At 40.5% G+C, this 26,795-nt stretch overlaps 1 protein-coding gene across 2 annotated transcripts; it reads left to right on the top strand.

Moving 5' to 3' along the window:
- Positions 1-5,040: 5,040 nt before the first annotated feature.
- Positions 5,041-21,915, top strand: Atp1b4 (ATPase Na+/K+ transporting family member beta 4). Of its 2 annotated transcripts, none has more exons than XM_074064423.1 (8): positions 5,041-5,407; positions 9,998-10,262; positions 14,208-14,336; positions 14,597-14,701; positions 17,731-17,927; positions 18,605-18,661; positions 20,945-21,040; positions 21,754-21,915. In XM_074064423.1, exons 1-8 carry the CDS (start codon positions 5,345-5,347, stop codon positions 21,913-21,915), a joined length of 1,074 nt encoding a protein of 357 aa, XP_073920524.1. In that variant the 5' UTR covers positions 5,041-5,344. The 2 variants fall into 2 exon arrangements, with proteins under 2 accessions (XP_073920524.1, XP_073920523.1); XM_074064422.1 differs by having other exon boundaries at positions 9,998-10,274.
- The last annotated feature ends 4,880 nt before the right edge of the window (positions 21,916-26,795 follow it).

Raw genomic sequence — 26,795 nt, 5'->3', positions numbered from 1 at the left:
AAGGCTTGGAATGAAGTTTAGTGGTACAGTGCTTGTCTAGCATGCATAACAGAGAGGGAGGACTGGCTTAAAACTCAGTTCCAACTATAGAGTCCATGCCTTTAAACACTATAATATATCCCTCAATAAGCAATAATTCCAAGTCCACAGCATTCCTGAGAGTGAGAAAGCAGGGACTCTGGGCTTTTAGAGAAGAAGAGTGGATAAAGCAACAGAGAAATCAATTGGCATTCCTGTGGTCTTACAGCAAGTGAGTAACTGAACCGGGATGCTGATGGAAAGGTCTTTAGCTCTTGCTTATGAATTTGACTTTGCTTTAAGAGGCAGCTGAGAGTCACTGTGATTTCTGACTAGTGCTTGCTGAATCCAGAATAAGTTCAGGTTGGATTAATATCGCTGTCCTCAGTGTGGAAAAATGAAACTGCTTGATAATAAACAGATTTGAAGAGTTTGGTGGAAAAGACCAGTGTTGCCTAACAGCCCCTTCTGTACTTGGAATACTTGATTGTCCTTTGATCCACAACTCCCTGTCCAGACTGTCAAGGAAAATCTCTCCTCTTAGAATCTAGCAAGCTGAAGAAGACCTCTCATCCTCATCTTACATCCATCATTCCCAATAAATGTGGAAAAATCTTTTAAATGTGCTCCAAATTTGTGTAGCCCACACTTTTCACTGTAGTGTACTGATTCTCCTATGAGAATGCCCAGTGAAATGCTTTAAGTGCTGCAGTGAAAAAAAAAACCCTAAAACTTCTTTTTCAAGAGTCATTTGTAATTTGGTGCTGTATTGAACATTTAGCTTCAGGTTGCCCATTTCTTAGTGACTGAGGTGTCAGGAAAACATCTCTGCACCTTTTCAAAGTTTCATTTATGGCTGGAGGCAGACACGGACACACATATATTGAGTATCATTCCAATTTTAGCATATGTGCAGTTGAATCAAGTACATGTACATATAAAGTACCATCCAGGTTTAGCATATGTCCCAATAAAGTAAACAGCATCATATGTAGACACATAAGATTTCAAGGTTGGAAGCGTACTAAGAGGTCATCCAGCAAAGCTCTCCATCCTACTTCTCACCCTTTGGCAGTGGATGCTTAGAGCCTCTCTGTACTGTGATACCAATGTTTGAGTAGCTCCAGTGACAAGTTGCTTACTAACTTTCAGAGGCAGATGATCTCCCTGACCAGCATTGTTTAACAAAGGTGATATAAAATAAAGTAAAATCACGTGCTCTGTGCCATCTTGCCTTTAGGGGCTACTTCCTTCCTTTAGAATTACTCAGAATAAGAGATGTTCTTTTCCACACAGGCCCAAGCCCTGTATCTAAAACTTCTAGCATCACAGTTCCCAGTCAGGAGTCTCTTGCAATGACTCTTTGCCCTTTTTAACTACTCCATTTTGGTGGTATGTGTTTCCAAGGTTCGTTCTCCAAATGGTTGCTACCCTACCTACATTACACTGTTCCTCCCTGTCCACCAACCAAGCAAAGGCTCTGGGAGGCTAGGCACCTATGGGACCACTGCAGTGTGATCACTTTTCTTGCCAAAAGCTATTTGAGGAAAAAGGTAACTAAACAGTTAGGCAGGTGCATTGGGTTCCTGAGAGGCACCAGTTTAGCTAAGGCAAAAGAAGCTCTAACTTAATAATCTGCTCATCACATGCAGTAAAGACACCCTGGCTTATTCAAAGACACTGTGGGTAGTGCAGAGGATGAATAAGCATGATTCACTGCCACTCTGGCACTCGGAGCACGATTGTAGCCGCCTGAGTAGTAAATTAAGAGATCTGGGGTTCAGTGAGGCTCTAGACATCAATGTTACCATGGCAATAAAGGGCCCCAGCGTTCAGCAGCTATTACAGAGCAGGCATCTAATAGGCTAGTCTATGTCACAGCCAAAGCCCAAGAGGCTAGCAAAGAAGACCAATTAGCATATCCATTCACTACAGGCCTCTGCACACTTCTCTTAATTCCAATTAGTTGTTTGTTTGAACCAATGTCTCTTGCCTGCACTAAACCCATTAATGCCTTTTAACTATTGGAAATAAGCTTGAATTTCCACAAGAAAGGACTTCACAATTTCCAAAGCCTTCACTTTTTCCCTGGAGGTCTAGGCTTACATAGTCATAAACCCATGGCCTTCAGTCCCTCAAAATGAAAGCATCTCTCACTGTACAACTGTACTCGTCAGATGGAAACTGCTCAGGAATGTGATGTGCAAAGGGATCTTCCTGGAACTTAGTGAAATAAGGATCTGGACCATTCAGGTCAAGGAAACCCTATGGCCTTAGCCAGTGAGCCTGCTGGCTACACTTTCTGGACGTTACTCAGAGGCTAGCTGTTCAGGAGGGGAACTTTGGGCACTGGGGACAAGGCTGGCATCATTAAAGTCAGGCAGTAACTGTCCAAGCTTGAAGGACTGCCCTTCATGGTCCAGCCCAAACCTGGCCTATTCCGGGAAACCTTCCCTGATCATTGTAGCCCCAAGTGAGTTCTCTCTCCTCCATGCACTTTGAAAAGGACACCCTTTACCGGGCAGCACTTATGGCCAGCCTCAGGCCCTAGGTTGACACAGAGATTCCTTACTCAATGACTTCAGAGTTCACAGGTCACTAATTCCAGAATGGACTGGGGTTCTAGAGAGTACTCAACAATGTCTGGATGACTCCAATGACAAACAACTCCAAAGCTCCACTACATTGACCTCTCACAGTCTCTCTGTGGATCTAATCAATTCCTGAGTAGTGAAAGTTCACAACTTCTGTTTGAAGGTTTTGGGACACACTGCTCCCCCCCACCACACACACATTTGTGAAAATGATCCACAAAAACAGATGCCATGAACTAATACATCTCATGGAAAAGTCAAAGACTCTCTGAAAGGTGCTACCATCTCTTTCGAAACAGTCTGTAAGATTGTTTGTGGTCCCAGTTGCTGTTGTCAGCAACCATAGGTTTTACTATAGCAGGTAACCAGGACAAAGAACTTATAAAATCAGTTGTTAATACTGTGTCCAAGGAATGAGCATGTAGTTTTAGAGACTTGGCTAATTCTCATTTAAATATGCTGTTAACACCTCTTTTTCTCCCTCCTCTCTTGCTTTTGTAGCCACTGCTCCATTTGCAGCCCCATTAGCCAATTATGACTCCATTCTGCTGCACTACTAAGCATATAGCTTTTTTCTTTCAAAATTGGCAGGAATGGTTTCTTCTTTAACCAGAGTTGAATGTGAACTCATACAGATTTTTTATTTTGAAATGTCAATAAAATGATCATATTCTTTCCTGTTTTAGTAAGACAAGCTCAGTTGATCTATTATTTGGTTTTGAAGCTTCCATGGGCCTCAGAATTCTCATACTCTGCATCAGGAAAAGCACAACATACTGGAATGTTTCCTGAGCATATATCCTAAGGAATATAAGTCAACATACAATAGATAACTGCACACCTATGTGTATAGCAGCACTATCTACAATAGCTTAACTGTGGAATCAGCCTAAGTGTCCGTCAATGATGGATAAAGAAAATGTAATATATCTGCACAATGGAGTATTATTCCACCATATATAAGAATGGAATTATGTCATTTTTCAGGAAATGTGTGGAACCAGAAATCATCACGTTAGGTGAAATAAGCAAAACTCAGAAAGACAAATAGCACATATTTTCTCTCATATGCAGAATCTAGACCAAATGTGTATGTGTGTGTATGTGTGTGTGTGTGTGTGTGTGTGTAACATCAATGTAAAAGGGGGACTGCTTAGGGTGGGAACCCAGCAGGAGGGAAAGGGGGAAAACAGAGGATAATGGGAGGGTAACTATGACTGAAGTACGTTATATGCATGTATGAAAATAGCATAATGAAACTCATTAAACTTGCAGAAAAAAGGATGGGAGGGGGATACAAAAGATTAATAAGAGGGGGTGAATGTGATTAAAGTACATTATATGCATGTAAGGAAATGTCACAACGAAACCCCTGTGTATGAGTAATATACACTAATAAGAAAATACTGGAATGGAGAAGTTCAACATCTACCCAGTCCAGATTATCTCCTGGAATATATTTTGCTTTTATTAAAATACAAAGAAAGGCAAGAGTTTTTCTTTCTTTTCAAAGACAGGTTTGAGAGACTCTGTTAAGAAAGAATTCTGATTAGTAACATTATAAAAAATGGGGTCCTTTTTTAACATTAACCAGAATTGAAGCCATTTTCATCAGAATAGCTTAAACTTGGAGTTATGACTAAATCCAACTGATTGTGCTTATTTTCTTGCTTATGAATATGTCCAGAATCTCAGTTTCTACAACATTCTTAGCCACCTGTGTGTATTGGGGGAGGGTTAATTTTGAAGGAAGGATCACAAACTCCATCCAGGCCTTTTAGCCACTCAGGCTCCAAGTGGCATGGACCAAATAGACCAAAAATGCTACACAATATTCTTAGCTGTTTCTACTATTTTTTTTCTTTTGCCTCTTCCCATTTGGGCTTCAGGAGTTATATATGTCTGGGAAACTGACACTGCAAAGTTCTGGCTTGTTCCCTGCCTTGATGCTACGGGATAATTATAGATCTCAACCACTACACAAGTTTGGCTGGGATCCCAAGGGGTGTGTGTATGAGGGGCAGGGACTGATGGGGCCACTCTGACATGTGGGCTAGAAAAATGCTTCTTTATGTTCAGGACCCTCTTTGGACTAAGAAGGGTTAAAGCAGGAGCCTTGCCTCTAAAATCGGAAGGCATAATCTACATTTTAAGAAGCTTGTGGATTGACACAATAAGGAATATTGTAGGTGGCTTAGAGTGTGTGTGGGGGGAAGGGGGTGGGGAGAGCAAAGGGAATCTTCTCTGACACTCTAGATCCTTTTGCATGAGATCAGCCTCATGAATAAAGCAAGTTATTCTTGGCTATCTCCCCTCACCCCAACTCCCACCCACGCCCCCCCCCACACATACTGATAGGCAACTTTCAATTGAGAAGAATATGACTTAAGATTTCCATTGGGTCCATCATGTCTCAGACGCTGGGGAAGGGCAAGGGTGGAAAGACACATGAAGAGGGGTGGTGAGTCGCTCATCCTCGTGACCCAGAATATCTCCCCCTCCCTGTAATGATGATCTTACTTTTCCATAAGGGCTTTCCTTTGATTCGGGGAAGGGGCCAACCAATGAGAGAGGGGCATGTTAGATTATTTTGGGGAAGGGCTCATGCCAGGAGGGTTCACTTTTACCAGGCGCCAAGTGTCCCCAGCAATCAGTGTCTCCTGAACCAGCAGAAGCTCCAGAACTCTCACCCACTTGCCTGCCTCCGCGGTGTGTTTACCCATTGAACAGCCATGAGAAGGCAACTCCGGTACAGAAGGGCTCCGGCCTTTCCTTACGGTTATCGCTACAGACTTGTGAGTTCCAGGGAGCAAAATATTTTGCTGTCGGGTTGGGGGCTATGTAGACATTGGTTTATGGCTGCCTCTCCTTAAGATGGGCAGAAACAGCAAAGTTTAGAGAAGCCCAGCATTTCAAGAAAGAACAGTGATTCCCAGAACCCCTGGGCACCCTAAATTGCCTGATGGAAGTAGGAAGCCTTTCTTCCTGTGGAACAAAAATAAGGGATAAGGGAAGACACCAGAGAATAAGTGGCCTTCTGAAGTTTTTTCTTCGGAGCATAGACTTTGAACAGACCTTTTGGAGTCTGGAAGTAGAGGTTTCATTGCAAATATTTAGCCAAGAGAGAAGGGAAGGGGAACAGGAAATGAAAGGCACTGCCTACCCAGCTGTCTCAGTCCCTTTGGGTGGTAATTTCTTAGAGCCCAGCTGCTCTTTTTCTAAGGCAGAAACTCCAAACTATAGCTAAAACCATAGAATCCTTGATAGGGGCTAGAAGGAAGCCTAAACGTCATCTCTTCAGAACACTTCATCATGTAAAGAAGGCTGCTGGAGTGCAGAGTGCCAGAGTGACTTGCAAGTTAGTGGAGCCCCGCCAATGCCAGAATGCAAGTCTCCTCATTTCTAACCTTGTGCTCTTTTTACTATACTTGCAGCATGCAACTCCCTAAGCCCATGATTCACCCCCCACTCATTTACCACTGTGCCTGTCACCTCACCCTGCATAACACACACACACACACACACACACACACCCCTTTTGTGTCACCACTTATCTCCAGGGTGCATTACAAATTTATTTGATTCAAAAGTTTCTCACATTTATTTTGCCATAAATCACTAATATATAGTATACACAGTACTTTGGGGAGTATTCTGAAATGTTCCCGAGAAGATTGTAATACAAGTCCCAGAAAGAAAAAGCATAATCCATTTTTCTTTGAATATGGCCACTTATATAACCAGGAAACTAAGTAAAGACTCTCAAGAGCCAGCAGAAGAAAACACAAATTCTTTTAATCCCATGCCAACAGAGGGCTTATCTCAGCATTCTTGTGACAATTTGTAGAATGACTTTTGACATCCTGAAAGTCACTTTTAGCTTTCAATGTAGTCATAGTCTGTGCGGCATATGCAACTATATTTAATTGGCTGATTTTCTAAGTAATTTTAATAAAAGTGTGCATAATTTCAGTTATTGGTCAAGAAGTTTGGATTTTATGTATACAAGAGGATCTTGTTTTTTATAGAACTTGATCAAGTTTAAAAAGAGATTATTTGATGCAGTTGTATACTTAATTTGTCTTTTTAAAAATCAACCAACCATTCAAATGTTTACAGGGTGTTATTCAATGCAGGACACAAATTTATCCTTTGGCTCATACTGTTTGTTTAAATATTTGTTTATATATTTAGATTGCTCAAAATGGAGCCACCCCCTGTCCGTCAGACTTCCCTATTAGGGAAACATGATGGCCCCAGCACACACCCACTACCATATCCCAGCATACTCAGCCACACTATCACATGAGGGTAGTGCCACTTTAGGAAACTGACAAAAACAGAACCTTGAGGATAATGATTCTCACCACCAAAGACTGGATTTTGTTGAATAGTTGCATGAAAGTGCATTTTACACAGAATTTAATTGAGGAACGTTTGGGGAAGGTATCTCTTGCACAATGAAACATTGCCCTATCCCTGGAAGCAGGGAAAAAGAAAAAAGATATTTGAGGTTCCTGAAGAAAGGCTCAGGTGGTGTGAGATCTGTAGAGGAAAATTATTTCTGAGAAGATTAATTCTTCCCTAGAGGGAAAGGCTTTAATGACAAGCCATTTTTAATAGGATTATCATGAGATCTTATATCTACAAATAAGATCAGACTGAGGCCATGGCCAGCTGCTTTCTCTGTAGAGCAGAGGTGGAAGGCAGGCATAGGCAACAAGGAGAGAAAGGGGAGTTGCTCATAAAATATAAAAAGAATATAAAGCCCTCCATGATGAAATGTTACATTTCAAATTCTGAGAATCTGGTGTAATAAGGGCCACACATGGTGACTACCCAATCTAATGCATGTGACTACTGAGGTTAAGGTGACAGGCTCTGAGAATATTCACCCAAAGTCAGGCAAGTGTCCTTGATATTTGGTCAGTACCCATAGGGTACTGTGTGATGCTGTGGGCTTCACATTATGGATAGCCAGCAAGAGGTGAGAAAATATAGGCCCTCCCTCTGGGCGCTCAAAACAGTTTGGAAGAACAAATATGTACATAAGTTCACATACAAGTGAAAGAGATTTAAAAACATGCATTGATCCAACATTTAGTGAGAAACAAGACTTATTTTCCCAGTCCTTATGTGTGAATCCATATTAGAGTCAGAAATCCTTAATTAAAAGTGTCTACAATCTCTTGGGAACCCATAACCTAAGACATTACCATGCTTCATAAATCTGCAAGCCATCTCTAGGCACTTGTGTTCAATATGATGGAGGAGAAGCATAATTGTCCAGAGTATCAAGAGATCTAGGATCTGAGAATACCAAATCTGTCATGAATTTGCTACATGGTTTTGGCCAGATCCTGGCCCCCATCTGGGCCTTAGATGGACAATCAAATCATTTTTTTTGAAGCTGGAGAAAAAAATTTTAATTCATTCATTCACATGTGCACACGTTGTTTGGGCCATTTCTCCCCCCTACCCCCCGCCCCCATCCTCTCCCCAATACCCCCCTTCACTTCCATGCAGAACCTGTTCTGCCCTTATTGGAGAAAATTTTTAAATCAAAAGAAATCATGACCTTTGGCATTCAGTGATACAGAGGAGACTTTGATGCCAGCTAGATGACTATTGGATTTTTAAAAATTGTATTCTTATTAACAGGATGGAAAAAATATTATTTACTGAATAATTACTCAGGGAGACCTGTGCTTTGTTTTTTTTAAATTTTTTATTATTCATTTATTCACATGTGCATACATTGTTTGGGCCATTTCTCCCCCCTGCCCCCCTCCCCCACCCTCTCCCCCCTTCCCCCTCACTTCCAGACAGAATCTGTTCTGCCCTTATCTCTAATTTTATTGAAGAGAAGACATAAGCATTAATAAGGAAGACAAAGCGTTTTTGCTAGTTGAGTTAAGGATAGCTCTACAGAGAGATTCCTAGCATTGCTTCCAAGTACAAATGTGTTACAACCCAAATTGATTCATCTCTAACCAATCTTTACACTGGTTCCTGATCCCCTTCTCATGTTAACTTCTGTCGCTTTAAGTTTTCTGTATTAGTTCCTCTGGAATGGGGACATCAAATGCTTTCATATTTTGGGTTTTATACCTATTCCCATACCTCCCTTATGTGCTCTCCCCCTAGGACAAGCAAATCTTTAAAGTCCCTGCCAGTTCTGATATGGTGTGTGATATAGAGCTGTACATTTAAACAAATTAGAGAGTAATTTGAGAATGCTTACATTCAAGAGCTAGATAATGCTGGGCAGGCTAAATGCTGAGAGTAGGGCTTTGTCATTTTGTATCACTTTTACTGATTCTGAGCAATCTAAATTGCTGAACTCTCCACCAAAGCCAGCATTTTTAGCTGAGTGCCCTGTAAGTGGCCTTTGAAGAATTGGGCAGGAAGGTGGCAGCACAGACCCCTGGCCTCTAGCATTTGACTCATCTAACCCCAACAGGTGCAGAGGCCCCAACACTCTTCAGACTTGGAATCAGAGAGGAGAGAGGGTGGCCTCATTTTCTGCTGCTGCAGTGAGCTTTGGCAGACTCCCAAAGAGCAATTTTATAGCTCTCCAGCCTGTGGCTGGGAGGCATTTGAAACACCAGTTGGTGGATTCTGGGCTTTTTTCTTTCTTCTTTTTTTGGTTTAATTTTCTTAGAACTATCGGAAGATTAGTTTAAAATCTCAAGTAATCACTGCAGTCAATCAATGTGCTGAACATTTACTATGTGCCCAGTTTTTTGCCCAGGGTACAGGGGGCACTAAGGAAGGATAAGGTGGAGTCCCACCTGTCAGGTGATCTGTCCATGCAGCATAAGGCAGCAAGCAGAAAATAAGTTCCTGACTGTTTGGGAGGCAATCTAAGTTTTGAGGAAGGGTGTAGCAGTTGGCTTCTCCTCCTAATGTCTGTCCCAGGCTATTTTTAGGCATTACTTGGGATGGCGAGGTTGAGCAGCTGAAAGTATACAGAGTGTTAGCACAAGCTGGCTTGAACTAGGAATTTGTCATCATAGGCATAAATGTTTAAGACTACTCTGTCCTCCACTGTGAGCTCAGGTCAAAGTTAAGTGGGAGGCCAAGGCCCCAGGACAGAGAAGTGGAATGAGATGTCACGAGGAAGAGCCCAAATGCCTAAAGCTGAAAATAAAATCTGCACCTCTATCAAAAGAATACCAGTTCAATATGGGTCATAGAAAGGATATTTCCTCCAAAAGAACAGAGAGAAAGAAAATTCACTTCTTGTAATAATGTGTATGTTTATAAGGAAGGGGAAATTTGATGCATCTTTCAATATTGTGTTGTTTCCATTTATTTTTGGCTGGTGGGATGCCATTGAAAAGTTTTTTCAAAAAATGGATTGTGTTTTGTCACCGTTCCAGGATGATCAGGATGAAGTGAATCAGAACTACTTAGCTGATGAAGAGGAGGAAGCAGAAGAAGAGGCTCGGGTGGTGTTGACGCCTGATTTGGAGGAAGAGGAAGATGAGGAGGAGAAAGAAGAGCAGGAGGAAGAGAAGGGGGAGGAGGAAAAGAAGGAGGAAGAGGGTCAGGGTCGGCCAACAGGCAATGCCTGGTGGCAGAAATTGCAGCTCATGAATGAATACCTGTGGGATCCAGAGAGAAGGATGTCTCTGGCCCAAACAGGTCAGAGTTGGAGTAAGTCCCATTCATCCCAATGCCCCAGTCTGGTGTCCTTTGCTTTTGGTGCGGTGTCCAGGGCTCCTTTACCATACACTGGATGGGCTTGTTTGCAAACTTCTCTTAACATTTCACATAAAGGCATCAGTGCCTAGGGAAATGCCTGGACTGTGAACAGACCCATCAAGACAATCCCCAAACAGATGAACAATCTCGATTGTATAACTGAAATCCACTTGGCTTTGTATGCAATGTAGAGAGACAGGATAAGCTCAAAAACACAGATTTTTTTTTTAAGTCTCAGCTTTGTCACTTTCTATCCAGCCACCGCACCTGCAAAAAGAGGGGAAAATCCCTGCCTTCCCTCTCTCACAGGATCAGCATGAGGCTCCAATAAGATGTTTAAAATGTAAGGTTAAAAGTACTCTGCAGAAGTCCCTTTCTGGGGTATGAGACACAAGACCCTGCTAACCTGACCAAGGGTTAACAAAGCCTTATCACTTCACCTAGTAATTTCAGACGAGAGCCCAAAAGCCTGTCCCTGGCCTGTTTGTGGGTGCTTTTTATTCCCCCATGGTAGACACAAAGGAATTGGGTTTAAAAAGATCATTACTGGAGATTAAGGCTGAACTTCCTTGTTGCTTAATGGATGGCAGAGTTTTGTTCCTTAGATTTTCTTCTTTGTGCCACTGCTGCCACCATTTTTACTTCACAAGTTCCCTACTTTTCCTTTCCCAGGGTTCTACCCACTTCTTAAACTATTAGTGCTAGGTCTCTTCTGGAGATTTTGCCTGTAGTAAAATTCACACTTGCTATACTCTGCACATCCCAGAAAAAGAGCAGCTGCTGATTTTTAATTCAGTTAATCCACAGAAGAAAAAGAGACGACATCATGGATGAAATAAGAGTTTCCTACTGCCAAGGTCTAGGTTGTGGAAGCTGATGACCAAGCTTTCAAAAGATCCCTTTGGCTTAGAATTCTGTCCTTCATAGTTAATGCTGCTAATTTAGCTCCATCAGGGTGAAATAGCTAGCCCTACTTCCTGGAATTAGGAATAGCAGGTGTGGGGCTCTAAACAACACCCATCTCCCAGAACCCCTCCTCAGTTCCCAGCCCCACCCTTGCCCATCCGTCAAACTCTCAACTGGAACAAATGTACCATTTAAGGGACATTCCAACATTCTAGACGCTGCAGACAAATGCTGGGCACTCACTAGGGGTGGGGGGGTGCTCCAAACGGGGCACAGCTGTTCCATATTTGCCTAAAGAGGACTGGAAAAAACAGATCTTGTAAATGATTCTGATCTTGTAAAGTGTGATTCTGGGAAGGGGGAACCATATCTTAACCCCTAAACAGCCAGCCATTGGAACTTCACCAAATGAGCTCATCTAAATTACTCTGGTAGATGGCAATCCATAGACAATTAATGGGGATGAGGGAAGAAGTTTCAAGTACCTGGGGAAGATATGATAGTGGGAGCACTACATGGTAGGCCATAGCCAGATCCCTGGTTAGCAGGTCTAAGAAGAGCCCAGCAATTCAGGCTTTGTCTGTTGGACTACTCCTGGGCAAAGGGCAAATGGTAATATGAGTGCCTAGGCCATAAAGCACATGCCTTGCTGCCCTCTTTTCTGACAGCTAGGTGACCACTTGAGCATTTGCTAACTCTGTTCCAACCTGGACATCAACATGTTCAACCTATTTACCCAGCCTATTAATATACCCTGGACCTTTTCTTTGGTAGCTGGGCAACCCCTGTTCTTAGGAACTTTAGGTTATTTTATTGGATACTAACAAGAACCATATGAGGTAGTAATATTATTATCCCCATTTTACAGATGCAGAAACTGAGGCTTAGAGAGGGTAAGTAACTTGTCTAAAGTCCCACAATAACTAAGTTGCAGTGCTGGGATTCAAACACCAGAGTGTATTCTCTTGCTGGAGTATCTCACAATCTGTATGAATTCCAACAATGAGTAAGGCCCTGATGTGTAAGACCTCAGGACTGCTGGATGGGCTGTTTTGGTGGAAGGGGTGAAGAGTTGGGAGCATGAGTACTTATCTAAGTACTTAAATAAGTGGTCTGGGGTGGGGAGCATACAGAAGAGAACCCTAAATTACCTAGAGGAAAGCCCCAAGCAAAACCTGAATATCTGGAGCTAAAAGGGTTGGAGGGATAAATGAGTTCAAATGGGGACCATGCTTGGTTTTACCTGGGCAGAGGTAAGATAATTAGGTTATCACAGGGCCCAGGGCATCCCTTCCTGGGTGAGGCTGAGGGGACTTATTGCTAGTGCCATTCTCCCATCCTGGACATACATCCTGAGAAAGAAGATATTCCCAAAGGAATACACCTGTGTTCCATTTCTTCCCCTTTCATGCATGAAATTGAGTCTTTTAGATGTTGATCCATTCCCAGGACAGGGATGGGGTTGGAGGAATGGAGAAGGAAGCACAGAGTACATTCCATTAGGATAGCCAGTGGGCAATAGCTGAAAATCACAGATGACAAGCACATAGGCACTGTTTTTTCTTCTTCAGGGACTCCAGCTGAATCCATGTGCTTATGTTCCAGTTCTGTGTTAGTTCATCTTCTAAAACATAATGAGTCAGTTCCATTTCTACTTGGATCACTACATATCTCTCTCTCTCTGTTAATTTTATTTGGTTCATGGTTCAATTTAAAAATTAATACTTGAATTGTTTTTGGCACAGCAAAGTTATGTGGTTTGTTCTGGTTTCTGGTTCATGATTCAGTTCAAATCTCTAGTTCCAGCATCATCTCACCACTCTGAGGGAAGCCAAATATTGTGGCCTGAGAGGTCCCTAAGGAGGTCTTGAAAAGAGCTTCTCAGCAGCTATTTCATGCTCACTCACCTCTCTGCTGCCTAATCCTGGGGTAAACCTAGTCCTAATACAGTTCACAGAGGGGCAATTCATACAACTGTGCTTCTGATCCTAATAATGATAATAATAATAATAATAACAATAATATTAATGATGGCTGTCATTTATAGAGCACTTAGTATCTGCCAGGCGCTGTGCTATTGTGTTCATATGTATTATTTAATGAAGAAATAAGTAGTACTATTGTCCTTATTTTCCAGATGAGGAAATTGAGGCCCAGAGTGACAAACAGCATGTCCAAGATTAAGAACCTAGAAAGTGGTACAGTTAGAACAAGATATAAGAACAGTTTGAATTTCAGATATTGTTAGGGATATAGATAAGGATATTATGGAGGTGCTAAACTTATTCTCATTTACCTATGAGCAATCAGGCAGACATTCTGTAAATTGCCCAAGTTTACAAACAGCAAGTGTCAGTGATGAAGTAACATTTCCTCCTGCCTCCCTCCCCTGCCCTGCATCAGTGTTTTCTTTGAAAAGCAGAGCAACTTAAACTTTGCTAAAGATAAATAAGATTTGAGATAAGTAGGGTAAAACCTTGCTTTGCCTTGATTAGAGGCAAGTCCAGTGGAAATTAATCAAAAGTTGGAATTATAGATTATGTGAAAAAGAAATGCTGTTTTCATCACTTGCAAATACATATAATCACTGCAACCAAGCTGCTAGGACTCTTCAGGGCATCTGCCTTAACGAATAGAGAAGAATGATTTGTGCTTAGGACATCAACTGTTACCCAAATGATTCTCAAGCAATTTGCCTTCTGCAGTACTTTAAACTCCACTCCCCTGTAATCTTGTTCATGGTCATCATGTGCTCAGCAAGCCCTTCCATCAGAAATGATGTAAAGGTAAACCTCAATCAGCCCACAACACAATCCTCACCAATCCCAGATTGATGAAATCTGAATAAGCAAGGATATACCGAATCTGGGGAATTGAAAAAGCCATCTCATGTCTGGGTTGGTTCTGGTTCATGAGTTCAGTGGGGAGGTAGGGCTTGCAGGCAAGCACTGACCACTATCATTTTTTATTGCTCTGCAGGCCTGATTTTAGTCATTTACTTCTTCTTCTATGCCTCCCTGGCTGCTGTGGTCACCCTGTGTATGTACATGCTCTTTCTGACCATCAATCCTTACATGCCGACGTTCACTGAGCGAGTGAAGCCTCCTGGTGAGTGTACCCAAATGCCCTGTGTTGTCAGAACTCACTGGACAGCAATCTGCTTGCACAGCATGTTTGGCCTCAATTAACTTTGGTCCTTTCCGGTAATGACTTAGAAATTCAATTATTAAGAGTAAAAGTAAAATGATACTTGGCAAATTATGATCCTTTTCATTTTGATTGCCTGGGGGGAAATGGTTTCATGGGAATCAATACAAAAAAAAATCCAAGAATGGGTTAATATATCCAAGACCTGTTCTCATTGCCAGGAGTTATGATCAGACCCTTCGCTCACAGCCTTAACTTCAACTTCAACGTTTCTGAACCTGACACTTGGCAACATTATGTGATTAGCCTAAATGGCTTTCTCCAGGGTAAGTTCCTCTGAATAATGAAAAAGCTCTTTTGAAAGGAGATGGGTGGGAACTCAAAATTCAAAATTCATCTGGCCTAGAAATCTGTCTTAGTAACCCCAACCCATCATGGTCTTTCCTTACTTTGCACTCCCCTAAGCCCCCTTCATATAATCAAAAATGCTCTAGTGTGTGATTGTGTGCTGCCTTGAAAGAATACCAGCTAACTCTACAGTAAGCTCTTTGAGGCACAGAACTTGTTTTCTCTTCCTGAACACCCTACAGCACCTAGTTAAATCCTGAGTACATCCCAGTGATCTCCTTTATAAGTGATCACTTATAACAGATAATTCTGTGGGAACATAATTATGAGTAAAGGAGAACTGGAAGATTCCTGCCTCCTATACTTTCTTAAGGTAAAACAATTTATTTCTTGCAGATGAGCTATCTTGAAGGGAGAAAGCAAGTACCTTTGTATAACAACATTCCAGAAAGGAGTCAGAAGACTAATCTCTGGGTAGTATTACTTCAACAGTTTCATCTCAATAAAATGCTATAGAGATGGCTGTTTCTATAGTGTTATCAGATACATTTCAAGGACAAATGAATGACTTTGTGGGAGATCATTCCACATAGCAAAAGCTGAGATAGTAGCAGCTTGGTTATGGTTAAACCTAAAGCACACAGATTCTGTATTTTTCCAGCTATCAAAGAAGAGCCTCCAGCCAGGCATGATGGCACATGCCAATAATACCAGCACTTGGGAGACTGAGGCAGGAGAATCACTTGAGCTTAGGAGTTGGAGACAAGCCTGGACAACATAGTGAGATCCTGTTTAAGAAAAAAAAGAGGTTTCCCCCATGGGGTTTTGCATTGCTACACCTAATCTTCATGGAAAAAAAGCAAGCCAGATGGTTTGGTTGTCCTGGCCTGACTCATGTAGAGGGGTGAGGGTAGCAGGAAGTGTTATTTAAGTACATAAATTTTGTCATTTAACTTTAACCAGCATGATAGAGTCCACTGTCCTCATTTTACAAATAAGGGAACTGGTATTCAGAAAAGTGAAGTAACTTGATCAAACTCTGGCAGCAGAACCAGTGTTTGAATTAACATGTTTTGACTCCCTTGCATTATCCAGGGACCTACAGCATGGGTATTACCTGGGAGTTTGTTAGAAAGGCAGAATCTCAGGCCCTACCCCAAAGCTATCAAATCAGAATGTGCCTTTTAACAAACTCTGCAGGTGATTTATATGAACTTTAAAGTTTGAGAAGTGCTATCATGTTGTGGTCTTCTAAGCAGGAATTACAAATTCAGCTTTAAATCAGTAATGTTCAGTGCTATTTTTGGTAAAATTGAGTTTCAGATTCCTTACCTGTAAAATGGGGGAGCTGGGTTCTTTCTGATCCATGTAGTTGCATTTTTGGCTACAAAAATATTTTGGGCACCATAGCCAGCACAGTATCTTCCTTTCTTTCAAAATGTTTGTGAACTTTTAAAAATACATATATTGCCAGAATTTCTGCTGAGGAAATTCCCCCAAGAAGCTAGTAGATGGAGAAACACCAATTCTGACTTGATAGTGGAGGCAGAAAATATTAGGAAAAGCATTGGATTTTTACTAAGAGTAGATAATATGTCCTGCTAAAAAGGAACACATATCTGAAATAGATATCCCAGAGTATCAGTTTCATTCACATGAGGACTGGGATTTTGCAATAAGGGTCATGCCCATGTCACATTATTTTTAATGAAACTACCTCAAGGGAAACAATGAACACATGATTGCAGGCTCTATTTAGAAAGTTACTATTTGAGCATAGTTCTTGTTCTTTAAAAAAAAAGATTAAAACAGGTCTTAAGTTGAATGTAGCTTTGTCAAAGGAATAATAAAGGCATAGCTGTGATTGGTACAGATTTTAAACTCCCAGCTGCCTCTAATAACATCAAACCAAGTCACAACCTGTCTAGATATGGGTCTAGCAGTACATTTTGAGTTTTACCTCTCGTGGGTCATAGGTGTACAGTCTTCTTTGAAAAATGAAGCTACTTCGAACATGAATACATGTCTGGGTGCATCATAATTGACTGGGTGCCATCACTTAAAACCAAGTTGAAAATAGTGCAGTAATTTCCAAAACTGCAGATGAGTTTTACAGCATCTGGTACAAAAAAATGAACACTCAATTATCCCCTTTCAGCTCTCTATATGATCTATGTACCTTGAAAACCCTTTGCATTCTGTTCAAAATTAAGGAACACTAACCCTGAGTATCTTTGGTCTCAGTAGACAAGCTCTCATCACATCACTTTCTTGATGGAGAGCCTATGGTTGTCACTGGTTTCTATCTTTCAACCTAAGTTCCTATTTTGCAGTGCTAACTTTTCACTGTAAAGGATGAGGAGGTGGTTTATTTCTTTCTCTTCCTCCTACTCCTCTACCTACTCCTCCTCCTCCTCTTCCTTCTCATTCCCTTCCTCTTCTTTCACATCCATTTGGTTCCACAACACTATCTCTCACTCTCTTACATCAGATGCCTCTCATTGACCTCCAAGGTAGACATATTCTAAACTGATCTTAAGTAGACTTAAACTAGGAACTTAGCTTCCTTACATATGTCATGCCTTGACATGATTCAGTCCCTCTTCCAAAATCTACCAACTATATGCCCATTCTTCTCCCAGAAGCAGAAGAGGCAGCTCCTACAAACTTACAGTTCACCCCATCTGAAAAGGAATAATGGAAAATAGAGAAAAGTTCTAAGGTGATTAACATACGACCCAGAGATGAACATCCATAAGTTCTGAGAGAATGAGAATCAAGAAAGCAGGTAATCATGAGTGCTCAGGTGACTAGCCAAGAAGGCTTCCTAGAGGGATACTCCCAATGAAAGTCCTTAAGCACATGGCTTCAGGTAGTTTGAGCAGACTTTCATAGGTGTACAAACATGCTGAAGATAGGGAAATTATGGAAGGAGAACTACTGAAAACATGGCCTTCTCCTGTAGCACTTGTCTTACATGATCATTTATCACCCACACATTCTTTAGGCTATAATGACAGCCTTCAAGAGGAAATGAATGTAGATTGCCCCCCAGGGCAGTACTTCATTCAAGATGGAAATGAAGATGAGGACAAGAAAGCCTGCCAATTTAAGCGCTCCTTCCTGAAGAACTGCTCTGGTCTGGAGGACCCCACTTTTGGATACTCTACTGGACAGCCTTGCATCCTGCTGAAGATGAACCGGGTACATTAGCTTTCGATATCTGATTGTGTTAAGTGGTGAGCTGGGTAGGAGGGCTGTGAACCCTCCATTTCTTTTGCTCTCTGGTCTTTACACATGACAGGTTTGTCCATTTTTACTAACAGCATCAGAAAAGTGAAAAGTCAGACAGATCTATCAATTCCTTTTTCTCCCTGAATATTTCCTATTGTTATTCTTCTTCCCTACTCCCAAACCTACCACTTGATGACCTCTAGTAAGAATGGGGTCCTAGCTAAGCATGTTGGTACATGCCTGTAATCTCAGTTATGGAGGGGTCCTGTACCCTTTGGAACAGAGGATTGACATGGGGGTGTAGTAGGGGCAGCGCTTATATTATTTTTCAAGAGCATTTTCCTTCTCTTTTGTCATGCCTTACTAATGGCATGGCAGAACCTTTACCAGGCACACTCCACTTGAAACCAAAAAGTTCTTTACATCTTTAGGGTTATCTTGCTGCAGTTGTTGTATCAAGACACAAGATACCAATATAACAAGGAGTAAACTGGGTTGCACAATTTTGATTTTGTTTTACATTTTCTGTTTGTAACATTTCTGAGAGAGCAAAATCAATGAAGTTTATGCCTGAGGAAGGATGATTCAAAGGGGGTGTGAGAAAAATTTTATTGTCATTTTTTTAAACACTGGTTTTCTTTTGCTAGATTGTAGGCTTTTGTCCTGAGCTTGGAGATCCTGTGAAGGTTTCCTGCAAAGTTCAGGTAAACTGTTATTTTGAGTAAGCGCTGTTAGTATTGATGTTTCATGCAAAAATGTAGTTCATCCCTTCCAAAGACTTACACATGGATGATAAGACAGGGAAAGCATTAATTCTTTTCATAACTATACTTACTTTAGTGCCTTCAGGCCTTCCTACTTCCAGAAAACATTCATTTTGTGAGTGTGTGTGTGTGTGTGTGTGTGTGTGTGCACATGGCATGATTTACACCTGTGAAAGCCAAAGACTGAACCTCAGCTAGGGGCCACAGCAGGAAACAACAATGTGCCAAATCATTAATTGGGATTCTGTTTATACTTTTCCTTTTAGCTCTAATTACTTGTTTCTTTGAACTAAACAAACAGCTTTCATTAGAGTCATTAGTCCCTGATTTTCAAACTGAATTTCACATTTTGCAGCAATGACCAGTAGCACTGGGTGTTGTAATAACAAATGACTACAAGGGAAGTATAAACAGAGCTCCATTAATATGCTAATTAACTGTCCTACGAGGAACCATTAACTCCTATCTCATCTGCACCAATTAGCTCCTTTGTAGGAAAAAGCCCTAGATCTTGAATTTGCTTAAATAGGCAGTAGCTCTTTCCTGTTCAATGACATCAACTGCACCCCCTAGCTCTGGACAGTTGTTTTGCAAGTATGTGAGACCAGGTAATTCCTTTGTCAGTACTAGAAATAAAGCTCAAAACTATAGTCTTCGTGGTAGAAAATCAGAAAGCTGCAAAAAAGCATTTATTCAGGCAATATTCTTCACTCAGCAAGTCTTTATTGATCACTTATTATATACTAGGTACTTTGCTAGGTGTTGGGGTGCTGATATAAATATGACTGACTAAAATCAGGGCAATGAAGTATTAAGGCACAATGAAAAGTACAGTGGGGGCATTAAAGAGAGATAAATCAGTTCTATGTGGGAGGTGATGCTTGCGAAGATGAGCTTTAAAAGGTCAAGTAGTATTTACCAGGGGAACAAGGTAGGAAGGACATTCACTGTGTTCACAAGTATATGTGTATGTGTAAACAGTCACATATGTGACGTGTGACTACAAACTAGTGGAATTGATTCCACAGTCATTTGTGAAAGATAAATGTCATTTTTAGAAGATATAAAGAAATCATAAAGATCAACTCAGTCTTAAAGTAGCACTTTTTGCAGTTCTGGGATGGAACTGAGGGCCTTGTGCATGATAGGCAAGTACTCTATCACTGAGACACATCCCAGCCCTTAAACTAACATGTCAATTGGACTAAGCTCTGCTTGTAGTTCTTTAATGTAAGATGTTCCTTTTTCAACTTACATTGAACCTCGGGAGAACTATCATTTTTATCTAAAAAAAAGACATATTAAGAGTCTGTATATATTCTATAATAATGAATACTGGTGAAGCCCACACCCACCTGTGAAAATCAAGCAGAATGAGGCAATAACTAGAGTAAATTATAGGGAGCTCAACTTGTACCTAAAACAATTATAATTTATGACAGAAGTAATAACATGAACCTGTGGAGTAATTGGCTAGTAGTAATGCACTATTTGTCCATATTGCCCCCAGACCTCTGCTGTTTAGGGCAAGGTTAGTGCATAAGCAAAATGGGCAGTCCCCTATCTGGCATGATGGGATGGTAGTAACCTTGTTTAATCATTTCCATTACTTGGGTCTTTCTTCATTACTTTGCTGACTCCACTTACTATAATTAAACACTGCAGAGAATGTGATGAGAGACATGAGTTTAGGTGAGCTAACTATAGACCATTTAACTATACACCAGGTTCCTTCATATCTGTTCCAACTTCCAATAGAACCAAGCCTGCAGTGTCCAAGTTGTGAAGTAGGATTTAATAAATGTGTTCTAATTCATACCTGTCTCAGCTTCAAAGCCTAAGACTGGGTGCCAGGCCTAGTATGATTCTTTGAAGAAGGGCTAGAGTGATAGACCCTCTTCCCAGAGCAGCACCAAGTACTGAAAGCCCTGTGGAGCTTTTCTGCCTGGATCCCAGAGAAACCAGAACAGAGCCATACTGAGCACCTTTGGCCTCCTCAGCCCAGCCTTTCTCTTCAGTATTCTTTGAACTGAAAAGCCACTTAACTCCCTGAAAGTGCTCCTTTGGGGATAGGTCAAGGCTGAGCTCTGCCCCATTCTGCTTTTGTGGTCTTCGTGGGACAGTTGATTATGGGTCACACTGTGATTTCACTTGGGTTACAAGTTGCTTTAACTCAGACTCCAAATCACTGTATAACCCACATATACCTGCTTTTGCTTGCAGAGAGGTGATGAAAACGACATTCGATCCATCAGTTACTACCCAGAGTCAGCTTCTTTTGACCTCCGCTATTACCCTTACTATGGCAAACTGACTCACGTAAGCTGTATCCCCTTCTTTCTTTGCTGTCAAAAGGTCTCAGAGACAAAGGAAGAAATGCTCTGGATTTATGAGAATTAGGGAGCAGCAGGTAGTTAGACAGAAGAAGAGTTACTAGCCATAACAAGGGCCTCCTTCTACAAATTTCTATCAGAACTAGATGCTCTTCCACATCTGAAAGAATCTCATATATAGTCTGATCTAACCCCATTCAGTTTTCAGATGAGAAAATTGGGGTTCAGAGAGAGGCACTGACTTGCCCAGGGTTACATAGCTAATTAGTGACAAAGCCATAAGCAGACAAATCACTACCATTGTGCTTAATCATGCCCAAATAATCACACTTTCCTGCTTCTCCCATTTGAAACCTTGGGGCAATGAAGGCTTTATTTCCAGTGTGGGGACTTCATAGATACTAGTTCTGGCTTGATTCATGGTCTGATATCCAGAAAATCAAATCACTCTGAGTAAGAACTGGTTTCCCCCAGAGGACAGTCAGACATCTGACAGTGATTTATGAGAAATTTGTAATTTCTCCACACTTTCCCCAAGCAGAGACAGCATGTGGTTGCTGTGGTCATTTGTGACTTGGCATCATGAGATTTACTCAGTTCAGTTTCCTTTGTGGAGGTTATCCTATACTAAACTGAATATCTGATCATTCCCTACTGCCATTTTCACCCACTTAGAATTCATTGTCTTCTCACCTACAGGTTAACTACACCTCCCCTCTGGTGGCAATGCACTTTACAGATGTGGTGAAGAACCAGGTGGTGCCTGTGCAATGCCAGCTGAAGGGCAAAGGCATCATAAATGATGTCATCAATGATCGTTTTATTGGTAGGGTCATCTTTACCTTGAACATAGAAACCTAAGAATTTCAGAGCGCCACTCCTACCACTTCTGTTTCTGTTTTATTTCATGTTATTCTGGTAGCACCTGGGTTCCTTTACTTAACTTAGGATACATTCAGATGAACGCCTCAGTCAGAAGATCATCTTTCCTTGCCTTTGACATATGTATGAAGTGATATTGCGGGACCCGTCTGATTTTTTTAAAGGTAGTCTCTCCTGATGACAAAAAGATTATATTAATTTCCTTTCCCTTTACTTAAAACTAGACCCATCCTTGCTTCTAGAAGGCTTACTATAGTATAAACATAGTATCTGGTAAAATTCACAATAGCCATGGTCAGGAGAATGTATATGATGCTTATAAATTCAACATGTTTTCTAAAATTTAAAAATTTTAAAAATTTCTGGTTAGAGGTAAGATTCCTTCCAACCAGGCTGATAATCTAAACTCCTCCTCTTAAAAAACTGCCTGGAAAGGTTGTCCCTTGGGAATCTCCACTCACACCAACCCAGACTACATCTAGGGTCACTCTTTCTATAGTACTTTATATCCAGGGAGCTTGAAAAATTGGCTGCCTCCCACAGGCAACTAAATACCGATTCAAAGACAAGGTATTATTCAACTGAGACAAAAAAACAGTGCTAACTGGTTATTGTTCTGGGATACAGATGAAGACATTCTGTATGACTTTTTATGAGATGGGTCCCAGTGCAACTGTGGAGAATACTTAGCATATGGGTGTGATTGATGGTTGATTCCTTGCTCCATGATATAATGATCCAAAGGCAAACATACCTACAAAAAGGTTTGTCTCAGCTTCAGAAAGAAGAGAAAACATGAAAGTTCTCCATTGGCCAATTCTTCTTGGGCTATTTGCTTGACAGTAGTTGATTTTCTTTGAGACCATCAGGGATGGTATGTTGACCCCCAGCTATAGCCTTGAGATTCAGAATAGGGTTTGCCAACGAAAACATGGCACGACAGAAAGCTCCTGCTAGGCTACCCTGAAGCCAAGGCTCATTGGCCAGTTTTGCATTTACTTTAAATATGACATGAGGCAGATGTTTATCCAGGTTGTGAATCAGCCAAATTGCTTTCTCTTATCTCTGGCCATGTGACCATTCCATTGCTTCTTAACACCTCCACCAGGTGGAGGGCTGGGACAAAGAGAGAAGGCAAGCATCAGAGAATAGCAGTGTCTCAGGGTCCAAAGCAAACTTAAATGCCTCTTAGAAGCCAGAATCTGAATCTCTTCTATAGTGCTTACTTTCTCTCCAAACATGGAACTGTTAGGCTGGTAGTGAACAAGTGATCAAGTGTCATACTATGATATAGTATGACAAGAGCTATAACTAGTATGTAGAAATGCTATGGGGAACATGATGAGGGGAAATAGCTATCTCCAACTGAGAAAGTAGCAGAGGACATTTCACATGCAAAGCCACAATTATGAAAAGATCATCATGTGTTTTGTTAACTGTGAGCAGTTCATATAACTGGAGTATAAAGAACTCAGAGGAATGATAGAAAGTGTTGGGAGACTGGGCTAAACAGGTATTTGAGGACTTTGAGTTTTATTCAGTAGGTGAAGAGGAGTCTTTAAAGCATTTTGGTAATGGAAGCCCTTTGATCACATTTACATTTTAGAAAAAGCACTTTGGCAATCATAATTGTGAAGGGTGGGTTGAAGAGGGACAAGACTACGGAATGGAAAGAGGGAGGAATAAACAATGACCCCAAGGTTTTGAGCTTCACTAAAACCAGTGAGATGGTGACATTGTTGATCAATATTGGATATAAAAGAGAAGCAAATATGGAGAGTCGTGTGGTTTCTACTGGTCAGACACTGATGTGGAGAAATAAACATGTAAAGTTGGAAAGAAGAAAAGCTGAGGGGAAAAAAAGCAACATTTGGTTAAGTAAATTCACATAAGACATTCTAAGCTATTTAATCTTGGGAATTTCAGCCAGTTATGTAAACACACTATACCAATCTAGTCCCTAACATAGTGTTCTTCTCTTGGCTTTATGGCAGAATGGACTGCTATTGCTCTTTGGAATCTTCTTCCCAGACACATTCCAATGTCTTATCAACAGAGTAGAGGGTGACTGACCACTTTTAACAAATAATTAGAAAATATACATGACAACATATGTGGAAAATACAAAAAGCAATGAAACTTTCTTTCCAGCCCATTTTTTTAACAAGTTCAATTTTCAAAACTAACCTTTAAAAAGAAAATGAAAGACCACAACTAAAGACAATTTATAAATGTCCCCACACTCTCAAGATTCAATACCAAAGATAATAGACCATAGATCTTGAAAGGATATTAGAGAGCATTTAGAAAAAACAACCTGCATTGCATCTGACTCCAGGTCCAGTGCTCTTTCTACTCTGAGCTGCTGCTTACCAGGAAGTGCCATCTTTTTAAAAATCAATGAATTATACTCCAAACATTTTGAAACATATGTCAAATTTGAGTTAAAATAGTTGACACTTCACAGGAATTCAACTACTGGTGCTATATTTTGTATATAATATATTATCCTGTCTCCTGTCAAAAACGTTGACTATTAGGCAAGGAATTATGAATCTTATGTTATATAGTATTTCTCATTAAATGGAATCAATTTGCCATGCCCACAATTTCAAAGAAGTATCAAAGAGTACTAAGTTTAGACTGTTAGCTATGACATGGAAAAATATTTTTATTATATAGAACTGGATATTACACATAACTGGATTAATGAATATATTCATTAATGTTAGATTCTAACTGTTCAGTAAACTTCTAGTGAATTAATTTAGATAGTATTCCACACTGTGCTGAATCAGGATTTGATTTGTATTACATCTATTGCAATGCTCTTGATTTTACTTGATTGTCAGTGAGAAGTACTACTTCCAAATGCTTTCATGGTTTTCTCCATGCTAGACTTTGGTTATGATTTTTCACCTTCCACTCCTCTGAAATCATTATCCTAATGTTTCTTAGGCATCCATTTATTAGGGGTCTTCAAGTAGAAAATATTTATATTGTCTTGGGGAGTTGTTGACAACAATAAATTGAATTTAAAAAAGAAATTTATGGCTTCCTCTTTCTAGATCATATCACTGATTTTTCCACAGGAGTACTGGGCAGCCATGTGGGTGGAAAACCTGACAGTTGACAAACTATTAGTTGAAGGCCATTTTGCTTCTCACTCTAACTTTTTTTGATTCCTAGGGTTTCACCCACAGGAGGGTGAAACTAAAAGTTGTTTCAGTACTGGGCTTTTTCCTTTTGCAGTCTTCATATTCCAGTTTCTAAAAAGACTGTTTTGTCACAGTAGCCTTCTTTTCTTCATCAAGGCTGAGTTTTGGTATAAATTGTTCTGTTTGTTTATGTAATAGATGGACACTAAGAGAAACTCTGAGGTAGGGGACGGAACCAGGATCCAAAAAGAAATTCTGCAAATGCTTGAAGAAAGCCAGATTAAGAGACTTCAGGGAAAATCTGACCACGAACTGTCTCCCAAAGCAAATCTCTTATGGCAATTGCAATTAAAAACAAATATTTCCAGTCTCTCATTCAATTCAGAAGCTAGAGTTCAGCAGGAATCTGTTCTTTCCTTGGAAGCTATCCTGGCCTAAGATCTATTAGGGTGATATTGTTTGATTTGGGTCAGAATCTCATGATCTCAATATATTTCCCTGTATCTGGATTCTTTGTTATTTTCTTTACTGAATTCCCCTTAAATTCTCCATATGTAATAAAGTAATTTTAGCAAATCATACAGAAGCATGATTTACACTGTCTTTTATCTAGGCAGAAAATGGAGGTTTCAGTATTTGTATATGCGTATGTGTGTGCATATGTATGTGTGTGTGTTGAGGAAAGGGATGGGTGGAGAGGATGAATGGAAGCAAAGTAGAAGGACAATGGAGTTAAAAGACTACTTCACAAAGTTTGTTTAGTTCATGTTGGAAGGGAAAAAGGTTGATAGGGGAGCCAAATGTTTAAAAAGGCACATATGATAGGCTCTCAGTCTGGCAGCTTACTGTCAAGAATATACTTCCTTGCAGGCTTCTGGATGATTATAACATTAGTTGGAGATCCAATAAGAAATAGATGGCACTTGATAAAAATTGGGAGATAGCTTATTTACAAAGGGATTACTTACAAAAAGCATAGACATAGGTAATCACAAACCACACAGTAACCCAGCTAGTAGGATCTGACCTCTTGTAGTTAACAGAACCCAGGAGTGAGGCATGTATAGTGGGCTACCCTGAGAGGACTGGTGACCTTGTTGAACAACTAAGTTAGCCCAAGTAATCTTGCAGGGAGAAGAACAGGAGAAAAATACTTAATCTGCTGGTAATTCTCTTTGGTCAAACAAAGCTCAAAGCCGTAGGGCAAAAAAGGCTATTGATGTGGTTCTTACAGGCCAGCCTCCCAAGAAAAAAGACAGCATGGAGAAGGGTAGAAAGTGCTTTTGGAGGGTGATACAGGAGATACCTAGCACAGCCATCAAGTGGAGGTTATGTAAGCAGACTCCTTGGAGCCTGATACAGTATATTATCATTTACTAAACCCACTCTAATCACTGGGCCAAGTTTATCTTCATATATACTCTGCTCTGTGGCTATGGGGTCAAAGTATTGAGCTAACTGTTATAGAAACTTTTCCCCCTGTATTCTTTAGTATTCATTTTCTTTTTAAATTTTCTGTTCTTACTTTTCTAATCTAGTATTCTTTGGTACTTCATTTCTAACTCTTTTGCTTGATAATGACAAAACTAACAAATGAACATAAAAATTAAACTGACTTAAGGAAAAAAAAGAGACTGAATTTGGTTTCAGGCATAGCTAGGTCCAAAAACTCAAAGATGTTACTAGGAACCAGTCTTTTAT

Source organism: Castor canadensis, chromosome X, assembly GCF_047511655.1.
Source record: "Castor canadensis chromosome X, mCasCan1.hap1v2, whole genome shotgun sequence".
NCBI classification, from domain to species: domain Eukaryota; kingdom Metazoa; phylum Chordata; class Mammalia; order Rodentia; family Castoridae; genus Castor; species Castor canadensis.
This window is presented reverse-complemented; position numbering and strand designations above follow the sequence as displayed.